The sequence below is a fragment of the Ranitomeya imitator genome, chromosome 3 (genome assembly GCF_032444005.1).
Source record: "Ranitomeya imitator isolate aRanImi1 chromosome 3, aRanImi1.pri, whole genome shotgun sequence".
Lineage (NCBI taxonomy): Eukaryota > Metazoa > Chordata > Amphibia > Anura > Dendrobatidae > Ranitomeya > Ranitomeya imitator.
In genome coordinates, this window is record NC_091284.1 from 506,071,017 (window position 1) to 506,097,931 (window position 26,915).

At 42.2% G+C, this 26,915-nt stretch overlaps 1 protein-coding gene across 1 annotated transcript in view; it reads right to left on the reverse strand.

Moving 5' to 3' along the window:
- The window catches only part of CFAP47 (cilia and flagella associated protein 47), an 874,184-nt gene that overhangs the window by 586,083 nt on the left and 261,186 nt on the right, over nucleotides 1-26,915 (reverse strand). Inside the window, exons 33-36 of the mRNA XM_069757658.1 lie at nucleotides 12,789-12,926; nucleotides 6,855-7,041; nucleotides 2,294-2,391; nucleotides 2,094-2,210 (exon numbers count right to left, since the gene is read on the reverse strand). Coding sequence (XP_069613759.1) covers nucleotides 2,094-2,210; nucleotides 2,294-2,391; nucleotides 6,855-7,041; nucleotides 12,789-12,926 — 540 coding nt within the window. The remainder of the gene's footprint in view (nucleotides 1-2,093; nucleotides 2,211-2,293; nucleotides 2,392-6,854; nucleotides 7,042-12,788; nucleotides 12,927-26,915) is intronic.

Sequence of the window (26,915 nt, forward strand, 5' to 3'; positions counted from 1 at the left end):
AGTTACCTTCCTCCTCTGAGTTGGTCCCTCTGTTTTTTCAAAACGTGGTCCGTTTGCATGGCATTCCGGAGAACATCGTTTCTGACAGGGGATCCCAGTTTGTGTCTAGATTTTGGCGGACGTTCTGTGCTAAGATGGGCATTGATTTGTCCTTTTCGTCTGCATTCCATCCCCAGACGAATGGCCAAACGGAACGAACTAATCAGACTTTAGAAACTTATTTAAGGTGTTTTGTTTCTGCTGATCAAGATGACTGGGTTTCCTTTTTGCCGCTTGCCGAGTTTGCCCTTAATAATCGGGCTAGTTCTGCTATCTTGGTTTCTCCGTTCTTTTGTAATTCGGGGTTTCATCCTCGTTTTTCCTCTGGTCAGGTGGAGCCTTCTGATTGTCCTGGAGTGGACATGGTGGTGGATAGGTTGCATCGGATTTGGAGTCATGTGGTGGACAATTTGAAGTTGTCCCAGGAGAGGGCTCAGCAGTTTGCTAATCGCCGTCGCCGCGTGGGTCCTCGACTTCTTGTTGGGGACTTGGTGTGGTTGTCTTCTCGTTTTGTTCCTATGAGGGTCTCTTCTCCTAAGTTTAAGCCTCGGTTCATCGGTCCCTATAGGATCTTGGAAATTCTTAACCCTGTGTCATTTCGTTTGGATCTCCCGGCATCGTTTGCTATTCATAATGTGTTCCATCGGTCGTTGTTGCGGAAGTATGAGGTACCTGTCGTTCCTTCGCTTGAGCCTCCTGCTCCGGTGCTGGTGGAGGGTGAATTGGAGTATGTTGTGGAGAAGATCTTGGATTCTCGTGTTTCCAGACGGAAACTCCAGTATTTGGTCAAGTGGAAGGGTTATGGTCAGGAGGATAATTCTTGGGTGATTGCCTCTGATGTTCATGCTGCCGATTTGGTCCGTGCTTTTCATAGGGCTCATCCTGGTCGCCCTGGTGGTTCTCGTGAGGGTTCGGTGACCCCTCCTCAAAGGGGGGGTACTGTTGTGAGTTCTGTTTTTGGGCTCCCTCTGGTGGTTACTGATGGTACTGGGTGACTTGTGTTCTCTGCGGTCTCTGGTGTCCACCTGTTCCATCAGGTTATGGGTGTTTCCTATTTAACCTGGCTTTTTTGTCATTTCCTCGCCGGCTATCAATGTAATCAGCGTGTCTTTTTACCTCTGCTCCCTGCGTCTGTTATCTTCAGGACAAGCTAAGTTTTGATTTTCCTGTTCCACGTTTTGCTTAATTTTTGTCTTAGTCCAGCTTGCAGATATGTGATTCTTTGCTGCTGGTTGCTCTAGTGGGCTGAAATTACTCCTCATGTTCCATGAGTTGGCACATGAGTTCAAGTAATTTCAGGATGGTTTTTTGAAGGGTTTTTCGCTGACCGCGCAGTTCACTTTTGTATCCTCTGCTATCTAGCTTTAGCGGGCCTCATTTTTGCTGATTCTATTTTCATAACTACGTATGTGCTTTCCTCTCATTTCACCGTTATTACATGTGGGGGGCTGCTATTTCTGTGGGGTGTTTCTCTGGAGGCAAGTGAGGTCTATGTTTCTTCTTATAGGGGAAGTTAATCCTTCGGCTGGCGCGAGACGTCTAGGAATCATCGTAGGCACGTTCCCCGGCTACTGCTAGTTGTGTGTTTAGGTTCAGGATCGCGGTGAGCTCAGGTTCCATCACCCTAGAGCTTGTTTTGTTTTTGTGCTTGTCCTTTTGTGATCCCCTGCCATTGGGATCATGACAGACAATACAGTCATAGAATTACTTTAATATTTGCCATGGGACTAGTGTATAAAGCAGAAAACATACGAGTAAATGTAAGGATAGGAAGACATATGTTTTTGAAGCGCGACTCAAGTAACCCTAATTCTTTCAGTCCAGTGTATTTCCAGCATCTGGATAAATTAGCATTGCTGGAATGTTCAGTGTTCACATTTTAATAATATGGGCAAGGGGGTCAAATGGTTTCCTTGGAGCTCTGGAGTTTTTCGATAGCAATCAGCGTATTCTTGTGAAGCAGAACACAAAACAACCTTGGAATGTAAATTACTGACAATCCCAACAACAAAGAGGATTAATATATTGCAGAAATGAATTTTAAAAAAAATCACCTGTATATCGATGTTAAGACTTATAGCCCGGAATGCATTGACTAGAATCAGGCAATTGTGAAGGCACTGCTCCGGAGTCTCAGGGTTGGTATACATACCGATAAAGTGTGTGGAAATCTGAGGAAAAAAAAATATTAGTATTACAATGTCCTATAAAGGACAGGACGAACTGTGCTGGCTATATGAAATCCGGTACTCACAAGATATGGACAATATGCTGCCACCTGAGCAGCGAAAACAAGCCCATCTAAAAGGTCTTTATCGAAGTTCATAATCCATCTTGTGGGTGGTATGTCACCTAGATAAATAAGATGTGCATGTAAGTACCCAGGCATTAACTATTTATACTAAATTGACTAAATTGTTGGCAGCACAGTTATTACTTTGGTAGTACAACTGCATAATGTTATAGCACAGTGCAGATTCCCATTTTCACCAGTAGACGACCACTTAATTTTATCCCTATTGCCTAATTGGGCATAAGGAAAAGGAGATTTCCTGATGAGGCAATATGCTTAACGCAAAGTGCACTTATTGCCTAGAAGTATTCACTCCCCTAACTATCTGAATACGTAAATTTCATACATTAGGAGATAACGGCGATATTTATGAGTGAAAGCCATGCGGCTTATGCATTCTCTAACTTGGACATCTATACAAAAACTCTGCTGTTTTATGGAAATAAAAAAGACCCCTCCAACATAGATGAGATAAGTATACAGGTGAAACCACACAGGCTCACAGCTGCTACTTTCTGACATAACACATTTCCCGCCTACGGTAATGAATGCTTCCGTCGCATCACCAGTCCTGTGAGCTCATCATAATTCAAGTCAGTGACATATAAGCTCAGCTCTTACATCACTGACTGGAATGATGATGAGCTCAAAGGGTTTGATAAAGCTTAAACACTCATTCCTGTGCTAGCCCAGGCAGGGAAATGTTTTACCTCATGTAGGGAAATGTTTTACCTCAGAGCAGCAGCTGTGAGCCCCTGTTCCATTTGTATATTCACTTTCATAAGTTGCTTATACTTCCCCCCTGGCCTGGAGCAACTTTGCATGGTCAGACACAGCCATTACACAGGACACAGCAGGGGCTCATTTATAAGATTATCTCAGCACAGGAACATTGTCTTAATACATTCAATTGTGGAACTTATTGTTATTCCCAGACCTATTGATTAAAATGTACTTTGCTGGAAAATGCCTTTCATAAGGTTGTTCACACACTGGACAATCCCTTTTGAAATTAATTATATGAATGCTGAGCTCTGCATAACGCCATCCACACCACTGTTTAACAGCTTTCTGTGCACACTGTGCATAGGAAGAAAGCTGCCAATCAGTGGTGATTGGATTACCTGGCGGCAGGTCAAGTAGTTCTATAGTCATGACCTCCTGCTTCTAAAACTATGATTTCATTAAAACTACAGCAAGCAGCCCAGTAATTGAGACATCCCTGGAATAAGGGTCTCTGCCCCTATATTATGGTACTCTCAGATTGGGTGGCAAAAATCTGGCACGAGACTCCTCTTAAAGATAGTTTTTCCATTTCTCATTGCAGTAGGAATATTGCAATAAAGTCTCATACCCATGGTTATATTACAGATGTACACTGTACAGTTATATAATATGACACAACAAAACCAGAATGCACTAGCCATACTGTACCTCTATAAAACTTGATTTTAAATGGTCTTTTTAAGTGGATTATGTGTAAATTTTCCCCAGAAAAGCATTGCCTACATCCAGGAATATATTTGTTACCGTCTAGAATCCATGCTCTCACCTACATTCTTAAAAAAAAGTAGACATTTCACATATTCAATGGTTGCCTTGCCTATCAACTCGGTAAGCATAGCATTTTTGTCTGATAACGGATTTACAGACATAGGGCCAATTTTACCAAAGCTTTCAAGCCAAAATACTGGCATAAAAATTTTTGAGACTTTTAGCATTTTCATGCCAGTTTCTCCCAATTCCACCAAAATGGGCTGAGCAAGGGCAGGTGTTATGATCTGGTGGCCTAGGAGCAGCATGAGACGGACTCTGGAGAAGGTGGTCCCTGTACAGACCGCAAACCCTGAACCTAGCAGCGCAACTAGAAGTAGCCGTGGAGGGTACCTAACACTCCCTAGACCCCTCGGCACAGCCTAAGATCTAACTACCCCTAAAGACAGAAACAGGAAACCTATCTTGCCTCAGAGAAAATTCCCAAAGGATAGATAGCCCCCCACAAATATTGACTGTGAGAGGAGAGGGAAATAACATACACAGATTTGAAATCAGATTTTAGCATAGGAGGCCATACTAGCTAAAAAGAAAGAATAGAACAGAGTACTATGCGGTCAGTATAAAAACACTAGAAAATATCCACCGCAGAAAATACGAATCACCACATCTGACTAAAGACATGGGGGGTATATCTGCATCTCCAGAGAAATAGCTAGGCTGCAAAAAATCCTTCACAGACTAAGCTGGACAAGACAAAAACATGAAAATGCACAGAACTATAAAGTCCACAGCAGGTGGACAGCAAAAACAAAGCCAGGACTTATCTTTGTAGAAAAACACAGCAAACTGGAGAGACCAGCAGGGAAGTGAATCCTTCAAGAACAATGAACAACTGGCACTGACTAAAGGATCCTGCAAAGCTATATACCCCATTCAGTTTTGCAATTAGTAGATACACCTGTCCACTCCTGCAGTCCAGGCACAACTGCATTACCCTCTGCAACCACCGGAGGGAGCCCAAAAGCTGAATTCACAACAGGCAGGACACGGTATGGCTGGGGCGGGATATCACAGCTTATGTAATTCATGATAAGCTATGGCACTACCCTAAGCCATAAATCCCACTCCAGTTACCTGACTGGAGTGAGAGTTCTAGTGTGGTGTCCAGAGGTGCACACTACTCATCAGACACTCCAGATTCATGAAGAGAACACTTGGACAACGACAGTCTTGATGAATGGGGTCAAAAGGTTGAAGTTGGAGCATACAAGCAAATCTGATTTCTTGCAGAAAATTCTACAACTGTCCCATTCATCTGAATGCAGTTTGCAGAAATCCAACCCCATTCAAAACTGATTTTCAGTCACAATAACAAATGCAACAAATCCGTTACAATTTCCAGATACCATTCTTGAAGTGTTCCCAAATATGAAGGTTGAGCACTAGGTACAAAGTGGCATCGCATTCTACTAAAGGGTGAAGGCTGGACAATTTCTATAGATTAGGCAGGACCCTGGTTTCAGATAATGAACGTGCCCAAGGCTCAATGGCCTTTCACTTTCCAATAACTATTGTTCCCTTAGATCACTGAATATAATAAAGCTCCAAGAGTTGTGTGAATAAGGCAGCACAATGACCTCAGAGAACCTTGTGCACGAATGGAAAACCAATATCTGGCATACAAAGAAAACTAATTACAGGTGTATGAGCAGAACTCTAAGCTATAGTATGGCCCAGAGCCACTGCCATTCTCATAACCCTGCAATGTAGACTTCATTTTCTTCTAGGTGATAACGCTGACAAACAACAGGAAAAATAATAATAATACACAAACAAATATAATGCATAAAGTATAATATTTCTATTATCATTCTGAAACAACGTAGAAAATCTTATGCACAGGATTCGACAGAGAACATTATCTCTTAACCTCCAGATACAAAAGGTCAATCTATATAGCGGTTAATCTGTATAATATGGCAAGATGAAAAGCACTAATCACTGGATGTAACCACATAATCCAATAATAGCACCAGAAAAATGATTGTAAAAACATAAAATACAAGTAGAATAGGCAAAGAGCCTGAAGAAATAACGATTTTTTAAAAAAAAGTATAAATTCACTACAAACTTATTAGCAAATTGTTATGTGTGTTCTGTCCTTCCAAGGTAGCAGGATATTTTTATCCTACACAATGCTATATTTTTATTATTCTTTCCTCTATACCAGAATATTATTAACATAAACATAGGCTGATTGACATTTTTTTTTTGCCCTGACAAATTAGTTCTTGTTCTTTAAAATGACACACGTATAACACGAGTTTTGCACAAAATAATCAATGCTCATTATTTGTGGCAGAATTTTACAACAAAAAGTCGCATACGCAGCTAAAATGTTGCATAACTTGCGCAAACAAATCAGACAAACATAACATTGCTCCAGGAGGGTATTTAGTAATCTGGCAGCGGGTTTTTGCTATGTAATCTGAAGACAGCAAGAGATAGAGGCTGAAACACAGAATTCAGGGATGTGTCACTTGTCAAAATGTGAGCTGTTGTCCACACAAATTTTTAGTTAAAGACCCTAACATTAGGAGTTCATTGACAGAGCATATGAACCAATATTTTCAACTAAATTCTAGGTCAGCTTCCACTCCAGCCAAGCTGTGGGAAGCCCTCAAGTCGGTGATGAGAGGATGTCGTATTGCAGAAGGGGCTACACTGATGATAAATTTGAGTCACTCTCGCTGTCCTCTCCACACAACTCTGACATTTGGAACGTAAATTTGCATCTTCCCCATCTACTGGAAAGTTGAGGAAGATATTGGCCATGAATTGGGTGAACAGATTTTCTTCTTATGAACTATTATAGATCTCTTCACAGTTATTACATTAACCAACAAGGGAGGGGAGAGAATATATGTATGCCTAATTATGATGATATGCTATCAGATTCACTCTTCTGCAAATACTCTCCATATATCAGCAGTGCAATAGAACGGTTACACTTCAAAGTATGCACCTTTTTTACAATTTCTCCAAGCCACTTTTCTCATTTTTTCATAATGGACATTGAGCCAAGTAAGAAGAATTCTCTCCGATGTTGAATATATGTTGCTTGATAATGGCTCTGAACTGATTTTTGGCATGCAATCTATCATATTGTCATCATCACTCTTGCTCTGCGTAACACGTGAAAGGATGAACACCTGAAAAAGAAAGAGAGGCAATAAACAGAGAACAATTCATTCTGATTGTTTAAAATACACTCAACAACACTGAAATTGCAACACCAAAAAGGAAAAGTTGTGGAATTATGAAAATTAAAGGAATTAAAGTATGTGAGACCTAATAATAACGTGATATAGATAGAGGATAAGAGAAGGATTTTGATGCCTTACACCTTGATAATTACTAAGGCGCACAATATGTTGTAGAGCCATAGTTAAGCACTGGTTTTGTTTATTCCTGTTCATCAGTCTGACAGCAGATAATCCTCTACATAGAATTTCATGCAACTGTGAAGCTGTAAACTCTGAAGATAAGTGACAGAGAAACCTGTATAGATCCCCTAAGTACATGGCTCATCATAGTGACAAGTGAGTTTGTTACTTCTAAAAATGTCCATATACATTGGCTTCTCACCGAAAGTTGGAAGGGACCTCCAGGGTCATTATGTCCAACCTCCTGCTCAATTCAGGATTCACTAAATCATCCTCTGTTTGAAGACTTCCATTGAAGGAGAACTCACCACCTTTTGTGGCAGTCTGTTCCACTCATTGATTACACTCACTGTCAAAAAGTTTTTTCTAAGATCTAATCTGTGTCTTCTCCCTCTCAGTTTAATTTTATTGCTTCTCTAGTTTCCTTGTGCAAATGAGAATAAGGATGATACCTTCACACTGTGACATCCCTTCAGATATTTGTAGACAGCTATTAAGTCTCTTCTTAGTCTTCTTTTCTGCAAGCTAAAGATTCACAGATCCTTTAACCGTTCCTCATGGGACATAATTTGCAGTCCGCTCACCATCCTGGTAACTATTTGGGCAATATTACTGTTCTACTGATTGATATTTTATTTGGCACTACTCACGGTTTCCACTGCAAGAACAGTATAGATATACTTGTACAGTAAAGTTGCTTAATTAAAGAAGTTGTCCATTACTGGACAACCCCTTCTTAATAGCACCTCAATGCATAATAAAATAAAAAACGTTATACTTACTCCTTGAATAGGCGAGGTTCCTCCAGTGTCAGCGGTGTTTGTCCCAGACATTAGGTCACAGTGCCAATATCAGAGCAACAGCTCCGCTTCGGGAAGTGTTTTTAAGAGTTTTTTTTTTTTTTATTTTGCGAGGAGAAAATAATGCTTGGTTGTCCAGTAGGGAATAAGCCGTTTAAATCTAGCATCAGTGAGATCTGATCCATTTCAGATTATGGCAGCGTAACTTTTTGATCAGCACTGAGCTCCTGTCATTTGAATTAGACCAATTAGACCAAGAACAATATCTGCACAGCGTTTTATGTTCTCCCATGTTCATTGGAATTGAAATTGTGAGCCCCAGTGGAGACAGGAACCAATAAAAAGGATGACATCTATGTACAGCACTCCATGATATGTTAGCGCTATATGAATAAAAAATATTTAGGATACCAGTCTTTTTAATAACAAGAACTTTATAATTGGTTTTCCATGCTCAGTCATTTACCTCAAGTCATGTAAAGTATGATTGGGTTTTTGGATTACACATTGTTGGAAGGGAAGTTGTTACTAGATTCATGCTGTCCAAACCACAGGCAACATTTTATTATTTTTTTATTTATTTTACTCATTTATATAGAACCATTAATTCCACAGCTCTTTAAAAAACATTATGATCACTGTCCCCATTGCGGCTCACAATCTAGATTCCCTATCAGTATGTCTTTGGAGAGTGGGGAGAAACCAGAGTACCTGGAGGAAACCCCCGCAAACATGGGGAGAGCATACAAACTCCTTGCAGATGTTGCCTTGGTGGGATTTGAACCCATGAACCCAGCGCTGCAAGAATGCAGTGCTAGCCACCAAGCCACCATGATGCAACATGATTCAGAGCCTGACTGTATGATTGCAGCCATGTATGTTTTACGCCAAGATGCTGCAGCTTTTCATACTAAACATACTTTGATGATCCAGTCAGGATTGCAGTTGAATTACATACCTGGCTGCAAACGCACTGCCAGGCTCTGACTCAGGCTGCACAAACTAAGAAATGAATTTATACACAGGTTCCCCTTGAAAGGAGTTGTAGAACATGGAAAAAATAGTTTTAGTCAAGTAAACTGTTTAAGAGGTCATATACCATGGGTACGGAAAGTATTCAGACCCCTTTAAATTTTTCACTCTTTGTTTCATTTCAGCCATTTGGTAAATTCAAAAAGTTCATTTTTTTCTCATTAATTTACACTCTGCACCCCATTTTGACTGAAAAAAAACCCAGAAATGTAGTAATTTTTGCAACTTTAATAAAAAATAAAAACTGAACTATCACACGGTCATAAGTACTCAGACAATTTGCTCAGACACTCATATTTAAGTCAAATGCTGTCTATTTCCTCGTGATTCTCCTTGAGATGGAACGACTCCTTCATTGGAGTCCAGCTGTGTTTAATTAAACTGATAGGACTTGATTAGGTCTGACATGCACTGTCATGAGAATCATGAGGTCAAAGGTTCTGACCAAGGAGCTCAGAGACAGAATTGTGGCAAGGCACAGATCTGGCCAAGGTTACAACAGAATTTCTGCAGTACTCAAATTCCGTAAAAGCACAGTGGACTCCATAATACTTAAATGGAAGAAGTTTGGGACCACCAAAAGTCTTCCTAGACCTGGCTGTCCAGCCAAACTGAGCAATTATGGGAGAAGATCATAAAAAGCAGACTCACAAAACCTTGTCAAGTGACAAAAGCTGGAGCAGCACAGGTGCAAGCTACTAATGAGAACATTGTGTGCATTTTTGCTACTAGGCAGCCAACCCCTCTATTATTTTTGTGAGTGGGTGGTTGTTCTCATCAGTAGCTTGCACCTGTGCTGCTCCAGCCTTTATCAATGGGGGGCCTGCTGCACCCTGCTAGTGCATTTGTCATTTGACAAGGTTTGGTGAGCCTCCTTTTTATGATGTGTTTTTTTGAGTTTCTTTATGTTAGCGGTTTTGACATTAGCGTAGGACTCGCAAGTTAATGAGGACCCTTGACATTGGGTTGCGAGTTTATCCATTTTGGCCAAAATCGTAATCAATACCTCATGTATTATATGCATTAACTTTTTCAGCTTTTTATTGCACTTTTCATCATTTTTTTTTGCAGAGTGCGGCAGGGCCCCTTTATGTTGGCTTGATTTTAGTGTGGTGCATTTATATATAGTGCTGGATGGCCCGCCTGCTAAAACTATGGGCGTGATCAATAGGTTGTCCAGACACTGTACATCACACCTATCTGTGTGAATAGTGTCTTATGCAAGCCTTACCTGTGTGCATTATTGCTACTAGGCAGCCAACCCTTCTATTATTTAGTTGAGTGGGTGGTTGTTCTCATCAGTAGCTTGCACCTGTGCTGCTCCAGCCTTTATCAGCGGGGGCTTGCTGCACCCTGCTAGTGCATTTGTCATTTGACAAGGTATTGGTGAGTCTGCTTTTTATGATGTATTTTTTGAGTTTCTCTATGTTAGCAATCATGGGAGAAGAGCCTTGCTGAGAGAGGTAAAAAAGAACCCCAAGATCACTGCAGCTGAGCTCCAGAGATGCAGTAGGAAGATGGGAGAAAGTTCCACAAATTCAACTATCACTGCAGCCCTCCACCATTTGAGCCTTTATGGCAGAGTGGCCGGATCGAAGCCTCTCCTCAGTGCAAGATATATGAAAGTCTGCATAGAGTTTGCTAAAAAACACATGAAAGACTCCCAGACTTTGAGAAATACGATTCTCTGGTCTGATGAGATGAAGATAGACCTTTTGGGTGATAATTCTAAGCGGTATGTGTGGAGAAAACCAGGCACTGCTCATCACCTGCCAAATACCCGGCCCGGCCTCTCCCCTCTGTTAATCCCTGCACTGGCTTCCCATCACCCAGAGACTCCAGTACAAAAGCCTAACCATGACATACAAAGCCATCCACAACCTGTCTCCTCCATACATCTGTGACCTCGTCTCCAGGTACTTACCTACACGCAACCTCCGATCCTCACAAGATCTCCTTCTCTTCTCCCCTCTTATCTCCTCTTCCCACAATCGCATACAAGATTTCTCTCGTGCATCCCCCCTACTCTGGAATTCTCTACCACAACATATCAGACTCTCGCCTACCATCGAAACCTTCAAAAAGAACCTGAAGACCCACCTCTTCCGACAAGCCTACAACCTGCAATAACCACCGATTGACCAAACCGCTGCACGGCCAGCTCTACCCTCACCTACTGTATCCTCACCCATCCCTTGTAGATTGTGAGCCCTCGCGGGCAGGGTCCTCTCTCCTCCTGTACCAGTTGTGACTTATATTGTTCAAGATTATTGTACTTGTTTTATTATGTATACCCCTCCTCACATGTAAAGCGCCATGGAATAAATGGCGCTATAATAATAAATAATAATATTAATAATAAATACAATCCCAACAGTGAAACATGGTCGTGGCAGCATCATGCTATGGGGGTGTTTTTCAGCTGCAGGGACAGGACGACTGGTTGTCATTGAAGGACACAGAGATATCCTGGATGAAAACCTCTTCCAGAGTGCTCTATACCTCAGACTTGGCTAAAAGTTCACCTTACAACAAAACAATGACCCTAAGCACACAGCTAAAATAATAAGAGTGGCTTCAGAAAAACTCTGTGACCATTCTTGACTGGCCCAGCCAGAGCCCTGACCTAAACATAATTGAACATCTCTGGAGAGACCTGAAAATGACTGTCCACCACCGTTCACCATCCTACCTGATGGACCTGGAGAGGATCTGCGAGCAAGAATGCAGAGGATGCCCAAATCCAGGTGTGAAAAACTTATTGCATCATTCCCAAGAAGATTCATGGCTGTACTAGCTCAAAAGGAGCTTCTACTCAGTACTGAGCAAAGAGTCTGAATACTTATGACCATGTGATATTTCAGGGTTTTTTTTCATAAATTTGCAAAAATTACTACATTTCTGTTTTTTTTTAGTCAAGATGGGGTGCAGAGTGTACATTAATGAGGGAAAAAAAAATAACTTTTTTGAACTTACCAAATGGCTGCAATGACACAAAGAGTGAAAAATTTAAAGGGGTATGAAAACTTTCCGTACCCACTGTACATCTTACTGAATCCCCTGCTATTCGAGTTACAATGATTTCTCTTCTAAATGCTATAATGTCCCAACCCGGTAATGTGACTGCTGCTGCTAAATACTGTCTGCAGCATTAACTCACTACAGAAAGTCATTGGCTACAGTGGTCACATGTCCAGATTAGTTAAGACATCAGTTGAGCAGAAATTAGAGATAAGAGAAGGATCTGGGAACCATCACAGCTGGGTCGGTGGGGAATCTGTGAGGAGGCTATTTTTGCAATTTTAAAACAAACTAATTTTACTGGCTGGATTACCTGCAAATGGCACTACAATTATTACTATGCTGCTAAATATGAAAATATGTATATTTTCTAGGCAGACAAAAATAAAGGACTAATGAATAAAGGAGTAATGAATAACATTAAAGGATTAGTCAGTTTTCTCTTCCCCATCGCACCACCCCAAAAAAGATTCCCAATCCATAGAACACCTTAGAAAATAATGGAATCAGTTTTCATTTAATATACCATCCATTGTTTATGTAGCACACTGGAGAGAAAAAAGCTGAATGGCCTGATATATGGAACAAGACCAAGGACGTTTGTTCCATTTATCATACTAGGTAGTTAGTACCTACTTTATATGCTTATATACTTCTCACCTTGTATATCTGTAACAGTATATCTGTCCATACACGTTTACTAACACACTGAAAAGTGCTATTATTCATATGAAGCACATTTATATCTGTAGGATCAATAGTCTTCATATTTGAAGTCTGAAGATTTTGAATCTGAAGCTGAAAAAGAAAAAAATATATATAAATAAGAGTGAGAATGGACCACAATTATTAAAAACGGTGTAATTGCACCAAGTCTCTAGTGTACTCAAATCAACTCCAACACTTCATATTTATCAAATTTCACACCTTAACCCCTTAAGCCCCGAGGGTGGTTTGCACGTTAATGACCGGGCCAATTTTTACAATTCTGACCACTGTCCCTTTATGAGGTTATAACTCTGGAACGCTTCAACGGATCTTGGCGATTCTGACATTGTTTTCTCGTGACATATTGTACTTCATGTTAGTGGTAAAATTTATTCGATATAACTTGCGTTTATTTGGGAAAAAAATGGAAATTTGGCGAAAATTTTGAAAATTTCGCAATTTTCCAACTTTGAATTTTTATACCCTTAAATCACAGAGATATGTCATGCAACATACTTAATAAGTAACATTTCCCACATGTCTACTTTACATCAGCACAATTTTGAAATCAACATTTTTTTTGTTAGGGAGTTATAAGGGTTAAAAGTTGACCAGCAATTTCTCATTTTTGCAACACCATTTTTTTTTAGGGACCACATCTCATTTGAAGTCATTTTGAGGGGTCTATATGATAGAAAATACCCAAGTGTGACACCATTCTAAAAACTGCACCCCTCAAGGTGCTCAAAACCACATTCAAGAAGTTTATTAACCCTTCAGGTGTTTTACAGGAATTTTTGGAATGTTTAAATAAAAATGAACATTTAACTTTTTTTCACACAAAATTTATTTCAGCTCCAATTTGTTTTATTTTACCAAGGGTAACAGGAGAAAATGGACCCCAAAAGTTGTTGTACAATTTGTCCTGAGTACGTTGATACCCCATATGTGGGGGTAAACCACTGTTTGGGCGCATGGCAGAGCTCGGAAGGAAAGGAGCGCCATTTGACTTTTCAATGCAAAATTGACTGGAATTGAGATGGGACGCCATGTTGCGTTTGGAGAGCCCCTGATGTGCCTAAACATTGAAACCCCACACAAGTGACACCATTTTGGAAAGTAGACCCCTTAAGGAACTTATCTAGATGTGTGGTGAGCACTTTGACCCACCAAGTGCTTCATAGAAGTTTATAATGCAGAGCCGTGAAAATAAAAATTCTTTTTTTTTCTTCACAAAAATGATTTTTAGTCCCCAGTTTTGTATTTTCACAAGGGTAACAGGATAAATTGGACCCCAAAAGTTGTTGTCCAATTTGTCCTGTGTACGCTGATACCCCATATGTGGGGGGGAACCACTGTTTGGGCGCATGGCAGAGCTCGGAAGGGAAGGAGCACCATTTGGAGTACAGACTTAGATGGATTGGTCTGCAGGCGTCACGTTGCATTTGCAGAGCCCCTGATGTACCCAAACAGTAGAAACCCCCCACAAGTGACCCCATATTGGAAACTAGACCCCAAAAGGAACTTATCTAGATGTGTTGTGAGAACTTTGAACCCCCAAGTGTTTCACTACAGTTTATAACGAAGAGCCGTGAAAATAAAAATTCTTTTTTTTTTCACAAAAATGATTTTTTAGTCCCCAGTTTTGTATTTTCACAAGGGTAACAGGATAAATTGGACCCCAAAAGTTGTTGTCCAATTTGTCCTGTGTACGCTGATACCCCATATGTGGGGGGGAACCACTGTTTGGGCGCATGGCAGAGCTCAGAAGGGAAGGAGCGCCATTTGGAATACAGACTTAGATGGATTGGTCTGCAGGCGTCACGTTGCATTTGCAAAGCCCCTGATGTACCCAAACAGTACAAACCCCCCACAAGTGACCACATATTGGAAACTAGACCTCCCAAGGAACCTATCTAGATGTGTTGTGAGAACTTTGAACCCCCAAGTGTTTTACTGCAGTTTACAACACAGAGCCGCGAAAATAAAAAAAATCTTATTTTTCACACAAAAATGATTTTTAGCCCCCCACATTTTTATTTTCCCAAGGATAACAAGAGAACTTGGACCCCAAAAGTTGTTGTTCAATTTGTCCTGAGTACGCTGATACCCCATATGTTGGGGTAAACCCCTGTTTGGGCGCACCGGAGAGCTCGGAAGGGAAGGAGCACTGTTTTACTTTTTCAACGCAGAATTGGCTGGAATTGAGATCGGATGCCATGTCGCGTTTGGAGAGCCCCTGATGTGCCTGAACAGTGGAAACTCCCCAATTCTACCTGAAACCTTAACCCTAACACACCCCTAACCCTAATCCCAATGGTAACCCTAACCACACCCCTAACCCTGACACACCCCTAATTCTAATCCCAACCCTAATCCCAACCGTAAATATAATCCAAACCCTAACCCTAACTTTAGCCCCAACCCTAACCCTAACTTTAGCCCCAACCCTAACCCTAACTTTAGCCCCAACCCTAACCCTAACTTTAGCTCCAACCCTAACCCCAACCCTAACCCCAACCCTAACCCTAGCCCTAGCCCCAACCCTAACACTAACTTTAGCCCCAACCCTAACCCTAACTTTAGCCCCAACCCTAACCCTAACTTTAGCTCCAACCCTAACCCCAACCCTAGCCCTAACCCTAGCCCTAACCCTAGCCCCAACCCTAACCCTAGCACTAACCCTAGCCCTAACCCTAACCCTAGCCCTGATGGGAAAATGGAAATAAATACATTTTTTTAATTTTATTATTTTTCCCTAACTAAGGGGGTGATGAAGGGGGGTTTGATTTACTTTTATAGCGTTTTTTATATCGGATTTTTATGATTGGCAGCCGTCACACACTAAAATACGCTTTTTTATAGCAAAAAAGTTTTTGCGTCTCCACATTTTGAGACCTATAATTTTTCCATATTTTGGTCCACAGAGTCATGTGAGGTCTTGTCTTTTGCGGGACGAGTTGACGTTTTTATTGGTAACAGTTTTGGACACGTGACAGTTTTTGATCACTTTTTATTCCGATTTTTGTGAGGCAGAATGACCAAAAACCAGCTATTCATGAATTTCTTTTGGGGGAGGCGTTTATACCGTTCCGCGTTTGGTAAAGTGGATGAAGCAGTTTTATTCGTCGGGTCAGTACGATTACAGCGATACCTCATTTATATTATTTTTTTATGTTTTGGCGCTTTTATACGATAAAAGCTATTTTATAGAAAAAATAATTATTTTGGCATCGCTTTATTCTCAGGACTATAACTTTTTTATTTTTTTGCTTATTATGCTTTGTGGCGGCTCGTTTTTTGCGGGACAAGATGACGTTTTCAGCGGTATCATGGTTATTTATATCTGTTTTCTTGATCGCGTGTTATTCCACTTTTTGTTCGGCGGTATGATAATAAAGTGTTGTTTTTTGGCTCGTTTTTTTTTTTTTTCTTACGGTGTTCACTGAAGGGGTTAACTAGTGGGACAGTTTTATAGGTTACGGACGCGGCGATACTAAATATGTGCACTTTTATTGTTTTTTTTTAGATAAAGAAATGTATTTATGGGAATAATATTTTTTTTATTTATTTATTTAGTAATTTATTTTTTTTTTACACATGTGGAAATTTTTTTTTTTTACTTTTTTACTTTGTCCCAGGGGGGGACATCACAGATCGCCGATCTTACAGTTTGCACAGCACTCTGTAAGATCGGCGATCTCACTGACATCGCTGCAGGCTTACAGAGCTGCAGGCAACCCGGAAGTACTCCCTGCAGGACCCAGATGCAGCCCCGCGGCTATTTTGGATCCGGGGACTGCAGGGAGAAGACGCTCGGTACCGATCGTCTCAGGGAAGCACGCAGGGAGCCCCCTCCCTGCGCGATGCTTCCCTGTACCGCCGGCACATCGCGATCATGTTTGATCGCGGTGTGCCGGGGGTTAATGTGCCGGGAGCGGTCTGTGACCGCTCCTGGCACATAGTGCCGGATGTCAGCTGCGATAGTCAGCTGACACCCGGCCGCGATCGGCCGCGCTCCCCCCGTGAGCACGGCCGATCGCATATGACGTACTATCCCGTCACTGGGAATTAAGTCCCAGGTCACCTGGACGGGATAGTACGTCATATGGGATTAAGGGGTTAATGATAATTTTGGAGCAAACTATGCCAGTGTAACTTCTTAAACAAGAAAGCACACTGCTAAAGAAGAGCTTGAGGCAAATATGTCAAATGTCGCAAGTCAAAAGTTGCAAAATTGTGCCCAAATCGTGACTTTTTATGCATGTAACTTCTCAATCTTAGTAAAGAACAGGAGATCTACGGTGTCAAATCATGCGATTAATGTAGAATTGTGATGAAAATTGCAAATTTTTTATACATTTTGTAAATGGGTACATCATGAATGTATTTCTTCCATGCATTTTTAAGACATTGTAAAAATAATTTAAAAAACACAAAATAAACTAAAAAGAATTGAAAAAATATCATACCAATAAATACATATATTTATGTAAATACAAACATAAACAAAAAAGTACACATATTTGATTTTGCCACATCTGGAATAAACAGATCTATAAAACCACAAAAAAATAAAAAATAAAAAACGTGGCAAAAAATCTACGCTTTTTCATCAATTTGCCAAACTAAAAGTGGAATAAAACGCGATCAAAAAGATGAATGTAAAATAAAACGGTATTGCTAAAAACATCATCTTGTCCTACAAACAGAAGCCACCATACAGCTCTGTCAGCAGAGAAACAAAAAAAGCTATAGCTCTTAGAATATAGAGAAGCAAAAACAATTATTTTTTCTATGAACTAGTTTTATTGTGCAAAACCAGTGAAACATAAAAAAAAAACTATATAAATGTGGTATCCCTGTAATCGTACTGACCCGGAGAATAAATCTGTCTTATCATTTCATAAAAAACAATCCAATAAACAATTCCTGAATTACTGGTTTCTATTCATTCTGTCTCCCAAAAAATCAGAATAGAAAGTAATCAAAAAATCTCATGTGCCCCAAAATAGTACCAACAAAAACATCAACTCTCTCCACAAAAAAACAAGCTCTCACATGACTTCTGTGTGATTAAGTAGAAAAATATAGGCATAAATTAAATTTATGTGATCAAATATTCCAATCTCTGAGTCATGACTCATGACTTGTATTGTTTAAGATTACTGTACTTGGTTTTTATTATGTATACCCCTCCTCACATCTATAGGGCCATGGAAAAAATGGCGCTATAATAATAAATAATAATAAATATCCCCCTTAAGAACCATCAAATCTATTATCATCAAGATGGATGGTGCAAAATACTGGGATATTATTGAACAAAACCAGTTTCAGTCGGTCAGTGATATGAGACTAGGACGGAGATTCACCTTCCAAGAAAACATTGACCCAAAGCATACTGCTAAAGCAACACTAGAGTAGATTCAGGGAAAACATGTAATAATTTAGGAGCAGCTTAATCAAAGCCAAGACCCTTAATCCAATTGAGAATCTGTGGTCAGACTTAACCCAGTGGGAAGATGTGGAAAGTTCATAGAGACTTATCCAAAGCGACTTGCGGCTGCAATTGCCGCAAAAGGAGGCTCTAAAAAAGTATTGACTTAAGTGGGGTGAATAGTTATGCACACTGAGGTTTTCAGCAATTTTATCTTATTTGTTGTTTGCTTCACAATAAAAAGAAAAACAAATGTTCACAGTTGTAAGCATATTATTTACATGAACTGATGTAAACCCTAAAAAAACAGTGAAATTCCAGGTTGTGGGGTAGCGAAACATGCAAAATGCAAAGGGGGACGAATACTTTTGTAAGCCAATGTATTTAGATAGAAACCCTGATGTAAGTGCTCAGCATAGAGAACAGGGTAAATATGAACTGATCTATAACCCCACCAATAAAAGCTTCAAGTCAACCCAAAAACAACTAATCTCCACTAAGGTCTGTCACCTGTTAACAGACATATAGGAGGTTACTGGTACCACAAAGACTCTGAAAAAACGATATGGCTCCCACCAAAAGAAATCTAGTGAAATCAGCGCTCCTAAGTCCAAATGCCCCAGAATGTGCTAACTATGCAATTAGCATCCACATGTTTGACATTAATGTCCCCAATCCCCCTGTCCCCAAAATCCGCTGCCTCAGAGTAACCCTTGACCCTGTCCTGTCCTTCAAACCGCACATCCAAGCTCTCGCCACCTCGTGACGCCTCCAGCTCAAAAATATTTCCAGAATCCATCCTTTCCTCAACCCTCACTCTATCAAAATGCTTGTGCATGCCCTAAACATCTCCTGCCTCGACTACTGCAACATCCTCCTCTGTGGCCTACCTTCTAACACTGCCTGACTAATTAATCTCTCTCCTCACTACACTCCTGCTTCCCCCTCTTTGCAAATCCCTTCACTGGCTCCCAATTTCCCAGCGTATCCAGTTTCAGTTAGTAACACTTACCTACAAAGCCATCCATAACCTTTCTCCTCCATGTTTCCGAACTTGTCTTTCAATATCATCCCTCACGTAATCTCTAGTCCTCCCAAGACCTCCTTCTCTCTTGCACGCTTATTCGCTCCTCACCCAATCGCCTCCAAGACTTTTCCGGAGTATCCCCCATCCTTTGGAATTCTGCACCCTAACACATCCGGTTATCCACCACATTTGGATCCTTCAAAATAAACCTGAAAACCCACCTCTTCAAAGAAGCATACAGCCTGTAATGACCACAAGGCCACCTCAACAACATCGGAGCTACTGCAACCCTCGACGTACTGTCTTCTTCCCCATAATCCTGTAGAATATAAGCCTGAAAGGGCAGGGTCCTCTTCCCTCTGTACCAGTCTATCATTGTTAGTTTTGTTTACTGTAAGTGATATTTGTATTTTGATGAAACCCCTTCTCATGTACAGCACCATGAAATTAATGGTGCTATATAAATAAATAATAATAATAATAATAATAATTAATGTAGTGTAGAGAGCCTACTTAATTTATGGGTGTGAGGTTCCAGAAGCACAAGCTGGGAACTATATTGGGCACTACAATATATTGGGCATTACAACTGCTGAGCTGATGGCAGTCAGTGGTCACGCACAGAGAAGTACATAAATACTCCTCACCGGAGGTGCCGGTATTCAAGGAGCTTATTTTAGCTGGGTCCCTGAATAAAATCATACAAACTCCTCACCTGAGGTGCCGGTATTCTAGGGGCTTATTTCAGCCAGGTCCCTGAATACAATCATACAGGCGCGACCACAGCTAGCAAGCTCATAACATGAAGTGATACTAGCGCATGGCCGTGCGGCCATGCAAACCTTTTATAGCTGCAGCAGGTTCAGGACCTTCCTAGAGGACCAATGGAAGCTGCTACAATACCAGAGCAACTTCAAGACCTTCCCAGATGACCAATGGGAGATGCAGCTGTACCTGAGCATGTGACCCCTGACCTCCAATGAGAGGTCTTACCCTAGGCATGCTCAGAAGGGAAAAAGAAGGACTTAGTCCCAGAGACGTCTGCTCGCCGCTGACCAGTACTGGCTACAATGGCTGAGCCTAGGAAAGCAGCAGAAACCATCTGCACAGTATCAGGTTGAGCCAGACGTTGGGACCGACGTCTACGCTGAGCAGGCTCCACTGCGGCTGGAGAGGAATGGGAGACCACAGAGGAAATGGCTCGAGATTCCCCCTGTGCAGAGGCGGGAACTCGACCCCTAACATGCATGTTCAGTAAATGCACTCAATACTTGGTTGGGGCTACTTTTGCATCAATTACTGCATCAATGAGGCGTGGCATGGAGGTGATCAGCCTGTGGGACTGCTGAGGTGCTATGGAAGCCCAGGTTGATCTGATAGCAGCTTTCAGCTCGTCTGCATCATTGGGTCTGGTCTCACTCATCTTCCTCTTGATGACACCCCATATATTCTCTATGGGGTTAAGGTCAGGTGTGTTTGCTGGACGGTTAAGCACAGTGATACTGTTGTTTTTAAAGTAGGAATTAGTACTTTTGGAAGTGTGGACATGTGCTAAGTGCTGCTGGAGAATGAAATTTCCATCTCCAAAAAGCTTGTCGGCAGAGGGAAGCATGAAGTCTGTTCTAAAACATGGCTCCCCAAACCATCACTGATTGTGGAAACTTCACACTACACCTCAAGCAGCATGGATTGTGTTATGATAAGATAATTCAGTACCACAATGGATATAGAGGTCAGAGCACATACAGTGACCTGACAATAACCCAAAAACATAGAACGAGCTCTGAGACGTGGGAACTCTGCTGACCGCAATCCCTAATCCTCTCCAACACACTAGAGGCAGCCGTGGATTGCGCCTAACGCTCCCTATGCAACTCGGCACAGCCTGAGAAACTAGCTAGCCTGAAGATAGAAAATAAGCCTACCTTGCCTCAGAGAAATACCCCAAAGGAAAAGGCAGCCCCCACATATAATGACTGTGAATTAAGATGAAAAGACAAACGTAGAGATGAAATAGATTTAGCAAAGTGAGGCCCGACTTTCTGAACAGAGCGAGGATAGGAAAGGTAACTTTGCGGTCAACACAAAACCCTACAAAAACCACGCAAAGGGGGCAAAAAGACCCTCCGTACCGAACTAACGGCACGGAGGTACACCCTCTGCGTCCCAGAGCTTCCAGCAAGCAGGAAAAAACAAATAGACAAGCTGGACAGAAAAAAACAGCAAACAAAATAGCAAAGCAGAACTTAGCTATGCAGAGCAGCAGGCCACAGGAACGATCCAGGAGGAAACAGGTCCAATACTAGAACATTGACTGGAGGCCAGGATCAAAGCACAAGATGGAGTTAAATAGAGCAGCACCTAACGACTTCACCACATCACCTGAGGAAGGAAACTCAGAAGCCGCAGTACCACTTTCCTCCACCAACGGAAGCTCACAGAGAGAATCAGCCGAAGTACCACTTGTGACCACAGGAGGGAGCTCTGCCACATAATTCACAACAGTACCCCCCCCCCCTTGAGGAGAGGTCACCGAACCCTCACCAGAGCCCCCAGGACGACCAGGATGAGCCATATGAAAGGCACGAACAAGATCGGGAGCATGGACATCAGAGGCAAAGACCCAGGAATTATCTTCCTGAGCATAACCCTTCCACTTAACCAGATACTGGAGTTTCCGTCTTGAAATACGAGAATCCTAAATCTTCTCCACAATATACTCCAACTCCCCCTCCACCAAAACCGGGGCAGGAGGATCAACAGATGGAACCATAGGTGCCACGTATCTCCGCAACAATGACCTATGGAATACTGTTGTGAATTCTGTGGCAAAGCTCCCTCCTGTGGTCACAAGTGGTACTTCAGCTGATTCTCTCTGTGAGCTTCTGTTGGTGGAGGGAAGTGGTACTGCGGCTTCTGAGTTTCCTCCCTCAGGTGATTTGGTGAGGTCGTTAGGTGCTTCTCTACTTAACTCCACCTAATGCTTTGATCCTGGCTTCCTGTCAATGTTCCAGTGTTGGACTTGCTTTTCCCTGGATCATTCCTGTGGCCTGCTGCTCTGCATAGCTAAGTTCTTCTTTGCTATTTGTTTGCTATTTTTTCTGTCCAGCTTGTCTAATTTTTTGCTGGAAGCTCTGGGACGCAAAGAGTGTACCTCCGTGCCGTTAGTTCGGTACGGAGGGTCTTTTTGCCCCCTTTGCGTGGTTTTCTTTAGGGTTTTGTGTAGACCGCAAAGTTACCTTTTCTGTCCTCGCTCTGTTAAGAAAGTCGGGCCTCACTTTGCTGAATCTATTTCATCTCTACGTTTGTCTTTTCATCTTAACTCACAGTCATTATATGTGGGGGGCTGCCTTTTCCTTTGGGGTATTTCTCTGAGGCAAGGTAGGCTTATTTTCTATCTTCAGGCTAGTTAGTTTCTCAGGCTGTGCCGAGTTGCATAGGCAGAGTTAGGCGCAATCCACGGCTGCCTCTAGTGTTGTTTGGAGAGGATTAGGGATTGCGGTCTGCAGAGTTCCCACGTCTCAGAGCTCGTTCTATGATTTTGGATTATTGTCAGATCACTGTATGTGCTCTGACCGCTATGTCCATTGTGGTACTGAATTGCCTTCCATAACAGTACAGGAAGCCAAAAGTACTAATGATTCTCAATAGAGGGAAAAAAGAAGTTCTGAGACCATTTTTTTTTCTTTGCGCTGTGTTTTGCCTTTTTTTTCCCCTAGACATTTGGGTGGTTCAGTACACAGGTGTAGCGATGGACATTAGAAGTTTGTCTTCATCTGTGGATCAGCTCTCGGCAAGAGTACAAAAGATTCAAGACACTATTGATCAGAAATCTATGTTAGAACCAAGAATTCCTATTCCTGATTTGTTTTTTGGAGATAGAACTAAGTTTCTGAGTTTCAAAAATAATTGTAAATTATTTCTGGCCTTGAAACCTCGCTCCTCTGGTGATCCAGTTCAACAGGTTTAGATTGTTATTTCTTTTTTGCGCGGCGACCCTCAGGACTGGGCATTTTCTCTTGCGCCAGGAGATCCTGCATTGAGTAATATCGATGCGTTTTTCCTGGCGCTCGGATTGCTGTACGATGAACCTAATTCAGTGGATCAGGCAGAGAAAAATTTGCTGGCTCTTTGTCAGGGTCAGGATGAGATAGAGGTATATTGTCAGAAATTTAGAAAGTGGTCCGTGCTCACTCAATGGAATGAATCTGCGCTGGCAGCTATGTTCAGAAAGGGTCTCTCTGAAGCCCTTAAGGATGTCATGGTGGGATTTCCCATGCCTGCTGGTTTGAATGAGTCTATGTCTTTGGCCATTCAGATCGGTCGACGCTTGCGTGAGCGTAAATCTGTGCACCATTTGGCGGTATTACCTGAGCTTAAACCTGAGCCTATGCAGTGCGATAGGACTTTGACCAGAGTTGAACGGCAAGAACACAGACGTCTGAATGGGCTGTGTTTCTACTGTGTTGATTCCACTCATGATATCTCTGATTGTCCTAAGCGCACTAAGCGGTTCACTAGGTCTGCCACCATTGGTACGGTACAGTCAAAATTTCTTCTGTCTGTTACCTTGATCTGCTCTTTGTCATCGTATTCTGTCATGGCATTTGTGGATTCAGGCGCGGCCCTGAATTTGATGGACTTTGAGTATGCTAAGCGTTGTGGGTTTCTCTTAGAGCCCTTGCAGTGTCCTATTCCATTGAGAGGAATTAATGCTACGCCTTTGGCCAAGAATAAGCCTCAATACTGGACCCAGCTGACCATGTGCATGGCTCCTGCACATCAGGAGGTTATTCGCTTTCTGGTGTTGCATAATCTGCATGATGTGGTCGTGTTGGGGTTGCCATGGCTACAAGCCCATAATCCAGTATTAGATTGGAAATCCATGTCTGTGTCCAGCTGGGGTTGTCAGGGGGTACATGGTGATGTTCCATTTCTGTCAATTTCGTCATCCACCCCTTCTGAGGTTCCAGAGTTCTTGTCTGATTACCGGGATGTATTTGATGAGCCCAAGTCCGATGCCCTACCTCCGCATAGGGATTGTGATTGTGCTATCAATTTGATTCCTGGTAGTAAATTCCCAAAAGGTCGACTGTTTAATTTATCCGTGCCTGAGCACGCCGCTATGCGCAGTTATGTGAAGGAATCCCTGGAGAAGGGGCATATTCGCCCGTCATCGTCACCATTAGGAGCAGGGTTCTTTTTTGTAGCCAAGAAGGATGGTTCGCTGAGACCTTGTATAGATTACCGCCTTCTAAATAAGATCACGGTTAAATTTCAGTACCCCTTGCCATTGTTATCTGATTTGTTTGCTCGGATTAAGGGGGCTCGTTGGTTCACCAAGATAGATCTTCGTGGTGCGTATAATCTGGTGCGAATCAGGCGAGGAGATGAATGGAAAACTGAATTTAATACGCCCGAGGGTCATTTTGAGTATCTAGTGATGCCATTCGGACTTGCCAATGCTCCATCAGTGTTTCAGTCCTTTATGCATGACATCTTCCGAGAGTACCTGGATAAATTCCTGATTGTGTACTTGGATGACATTTTGATCTTCTCGGATGATTGGGAGTCTCATGTGAAACAGGTCAGAACAGTTTTTCAGGTCCTGCGTGCTAATTCTTTGTTTGTGAAGGGATCAAAGTGTCTCTTTGGTGTGCAGAAGGTTTCATTTTTGGGGTTCATCTTTTCCCCTTCTACTATCGAGATGGATCCTGTTAAGGTCCAAGCCATCCATGATTGGACTCAGCCGACATCTCTGAAAAGTCTGCAAAAGTTCCTGGGCTTTGCTAATTTTTATCGTCGCTTCATCTGCAATTTCTCTAGTATTGCCAAACCATTGACCGATTTGACCAAGAAGGGTGCTGATTTGGTCAATTGGTCTTCTGCTGCTGTGGAAGCTTTTCAAGAGTTGAAGCGTCGTTTTTCTTCTGCCCCTGTGTTGTGTCAACCAGATGTTTCTCTTCCATTCCAGGTCGAGGTTGATGCTTCTGAGATTGGAGCAGGGGCTGTTTTGTCGCAAAGAGGTTCTGATTGCTCAGTGATGAAACCATGTGCTTTTTTTTCCAGGAAGTTTTCGCCTGCTGAGCGAAATTATGATGTGGGCAACTGAGAGTTGCTGGCCATGAAGTGGGCATTCGAGGAGTGGCGTCATTGGCTTGAAGGAGCTAAGCATTGCGTGGTGGTATTGACTGATCATAAGAACTTGACTTATCTTGAGTCTGCTAAGCGGTTGAATCCTAGAAAGGCCCATTGGTCGCTGTTTTTTGCCCGTTTTGACTTTGTGATTTCGTACCTTCCGGGCTCTAAAAATGTGAAGGCGGATGCTCTGTCTAGGAGTTTTGTGCCCGACTCTCCGGGTTTGTCTGAGCCGGCGGGTATCCTCAAGGAAGGAGTAATTGTGTCTGCCATCTCCCCTGATTTGCGGCGGGTGCTCCAAAAATTTCAGGCTAATAAACCTGATCATTGCCCAGCGGAGAAACTGTTTGTCCCTGATAGGTGGACGAATAAAGTTATCTCTGAGGTTCATTGTTCGGTGTTGGCTGGTCATCCTGGAATCTTTGGTACCAGAGAGTTAGTGGCTAGATCCTTTTGGTGGCCGTCTCTGTCGCGGGATGTGCATACTTTTGTGCAGTCCTGTGGGATTTATGCTCGGGCTAAGCCCTGCTGTTCTCGTGCCAGTGGGTTGCTTTTGCCCTTGTCGGTCCCGAAGAGGCCTTGGACACATATCTCTATGGATTTTATTTCTGATCTTCCCGTTTCTCAAAAGATGTCAGTCATTTGGGTGGTCTGTGATCGCTTTTCTAAGATGGTCCATTTGGTACCCTTGTCTAAATTGCCTTCCTCCTCTGATTTGGTGCCATTGTTCTTCCAGCATGTGGTTCGTTTACATGGCATTCCAGAGAATATCGTTTCTGACAGAGGTTCCCAGTTTGTTTCAAGGTTTTGGCGAGCCTTTTGTGGTAGGATGGTGTTGTGAGTTCTGTTTTTGGGCTCCCTCTGGTGGTTACTGATGGTACTGGGTGACTTGTGTTCTCTGCGGTCTCTGGTGTCCACCTGTTCCATCAGGTTATGGGAGTTTCCTATTTAACCTGGCTTTTTTGTCATTTCCTCGCCGGCTATCAATGTAATCAGCGTGTCTTTTTACCTCTGCTCCCTGCGTCTGTTATCTTCAGAACAAGCTAAGTTTTGTTTTTCCTGTTCCATGTTTTGCTTAATTTTTGTCTTAGTCCAGCTTGCAGAGATGTGATTCCTTGCTGCTGGTTGCTCTAGTGGGCTGAAATTACTCCTCATGTTCCATGAGTTGGCACATGAGTTCAAGTAATTTCAGGATGGTTTTTTGAAGGGTTTTTCACTGACCGCGCAGTTCACTTTTGTATCCTCTGCTATCTAGCTTTAGCGGGCCTCATTTTTGCTGATTCTATTTTCATAACTACGTATGTGCTTTCCTCTCATTTCACCGTTATTACATGTGGGGGGCTGCTATTTCTGTGGGGTGTTTCTCTGGAGGCAAGTGAGGTCTGTGTTTCTTCTTATAGGGGAAGTTAATCCTTCGGCTGGCGCGAGACGTCTAGGAATCATCGTAGGCACGTTCCCCGGCTACTGTTAGTTG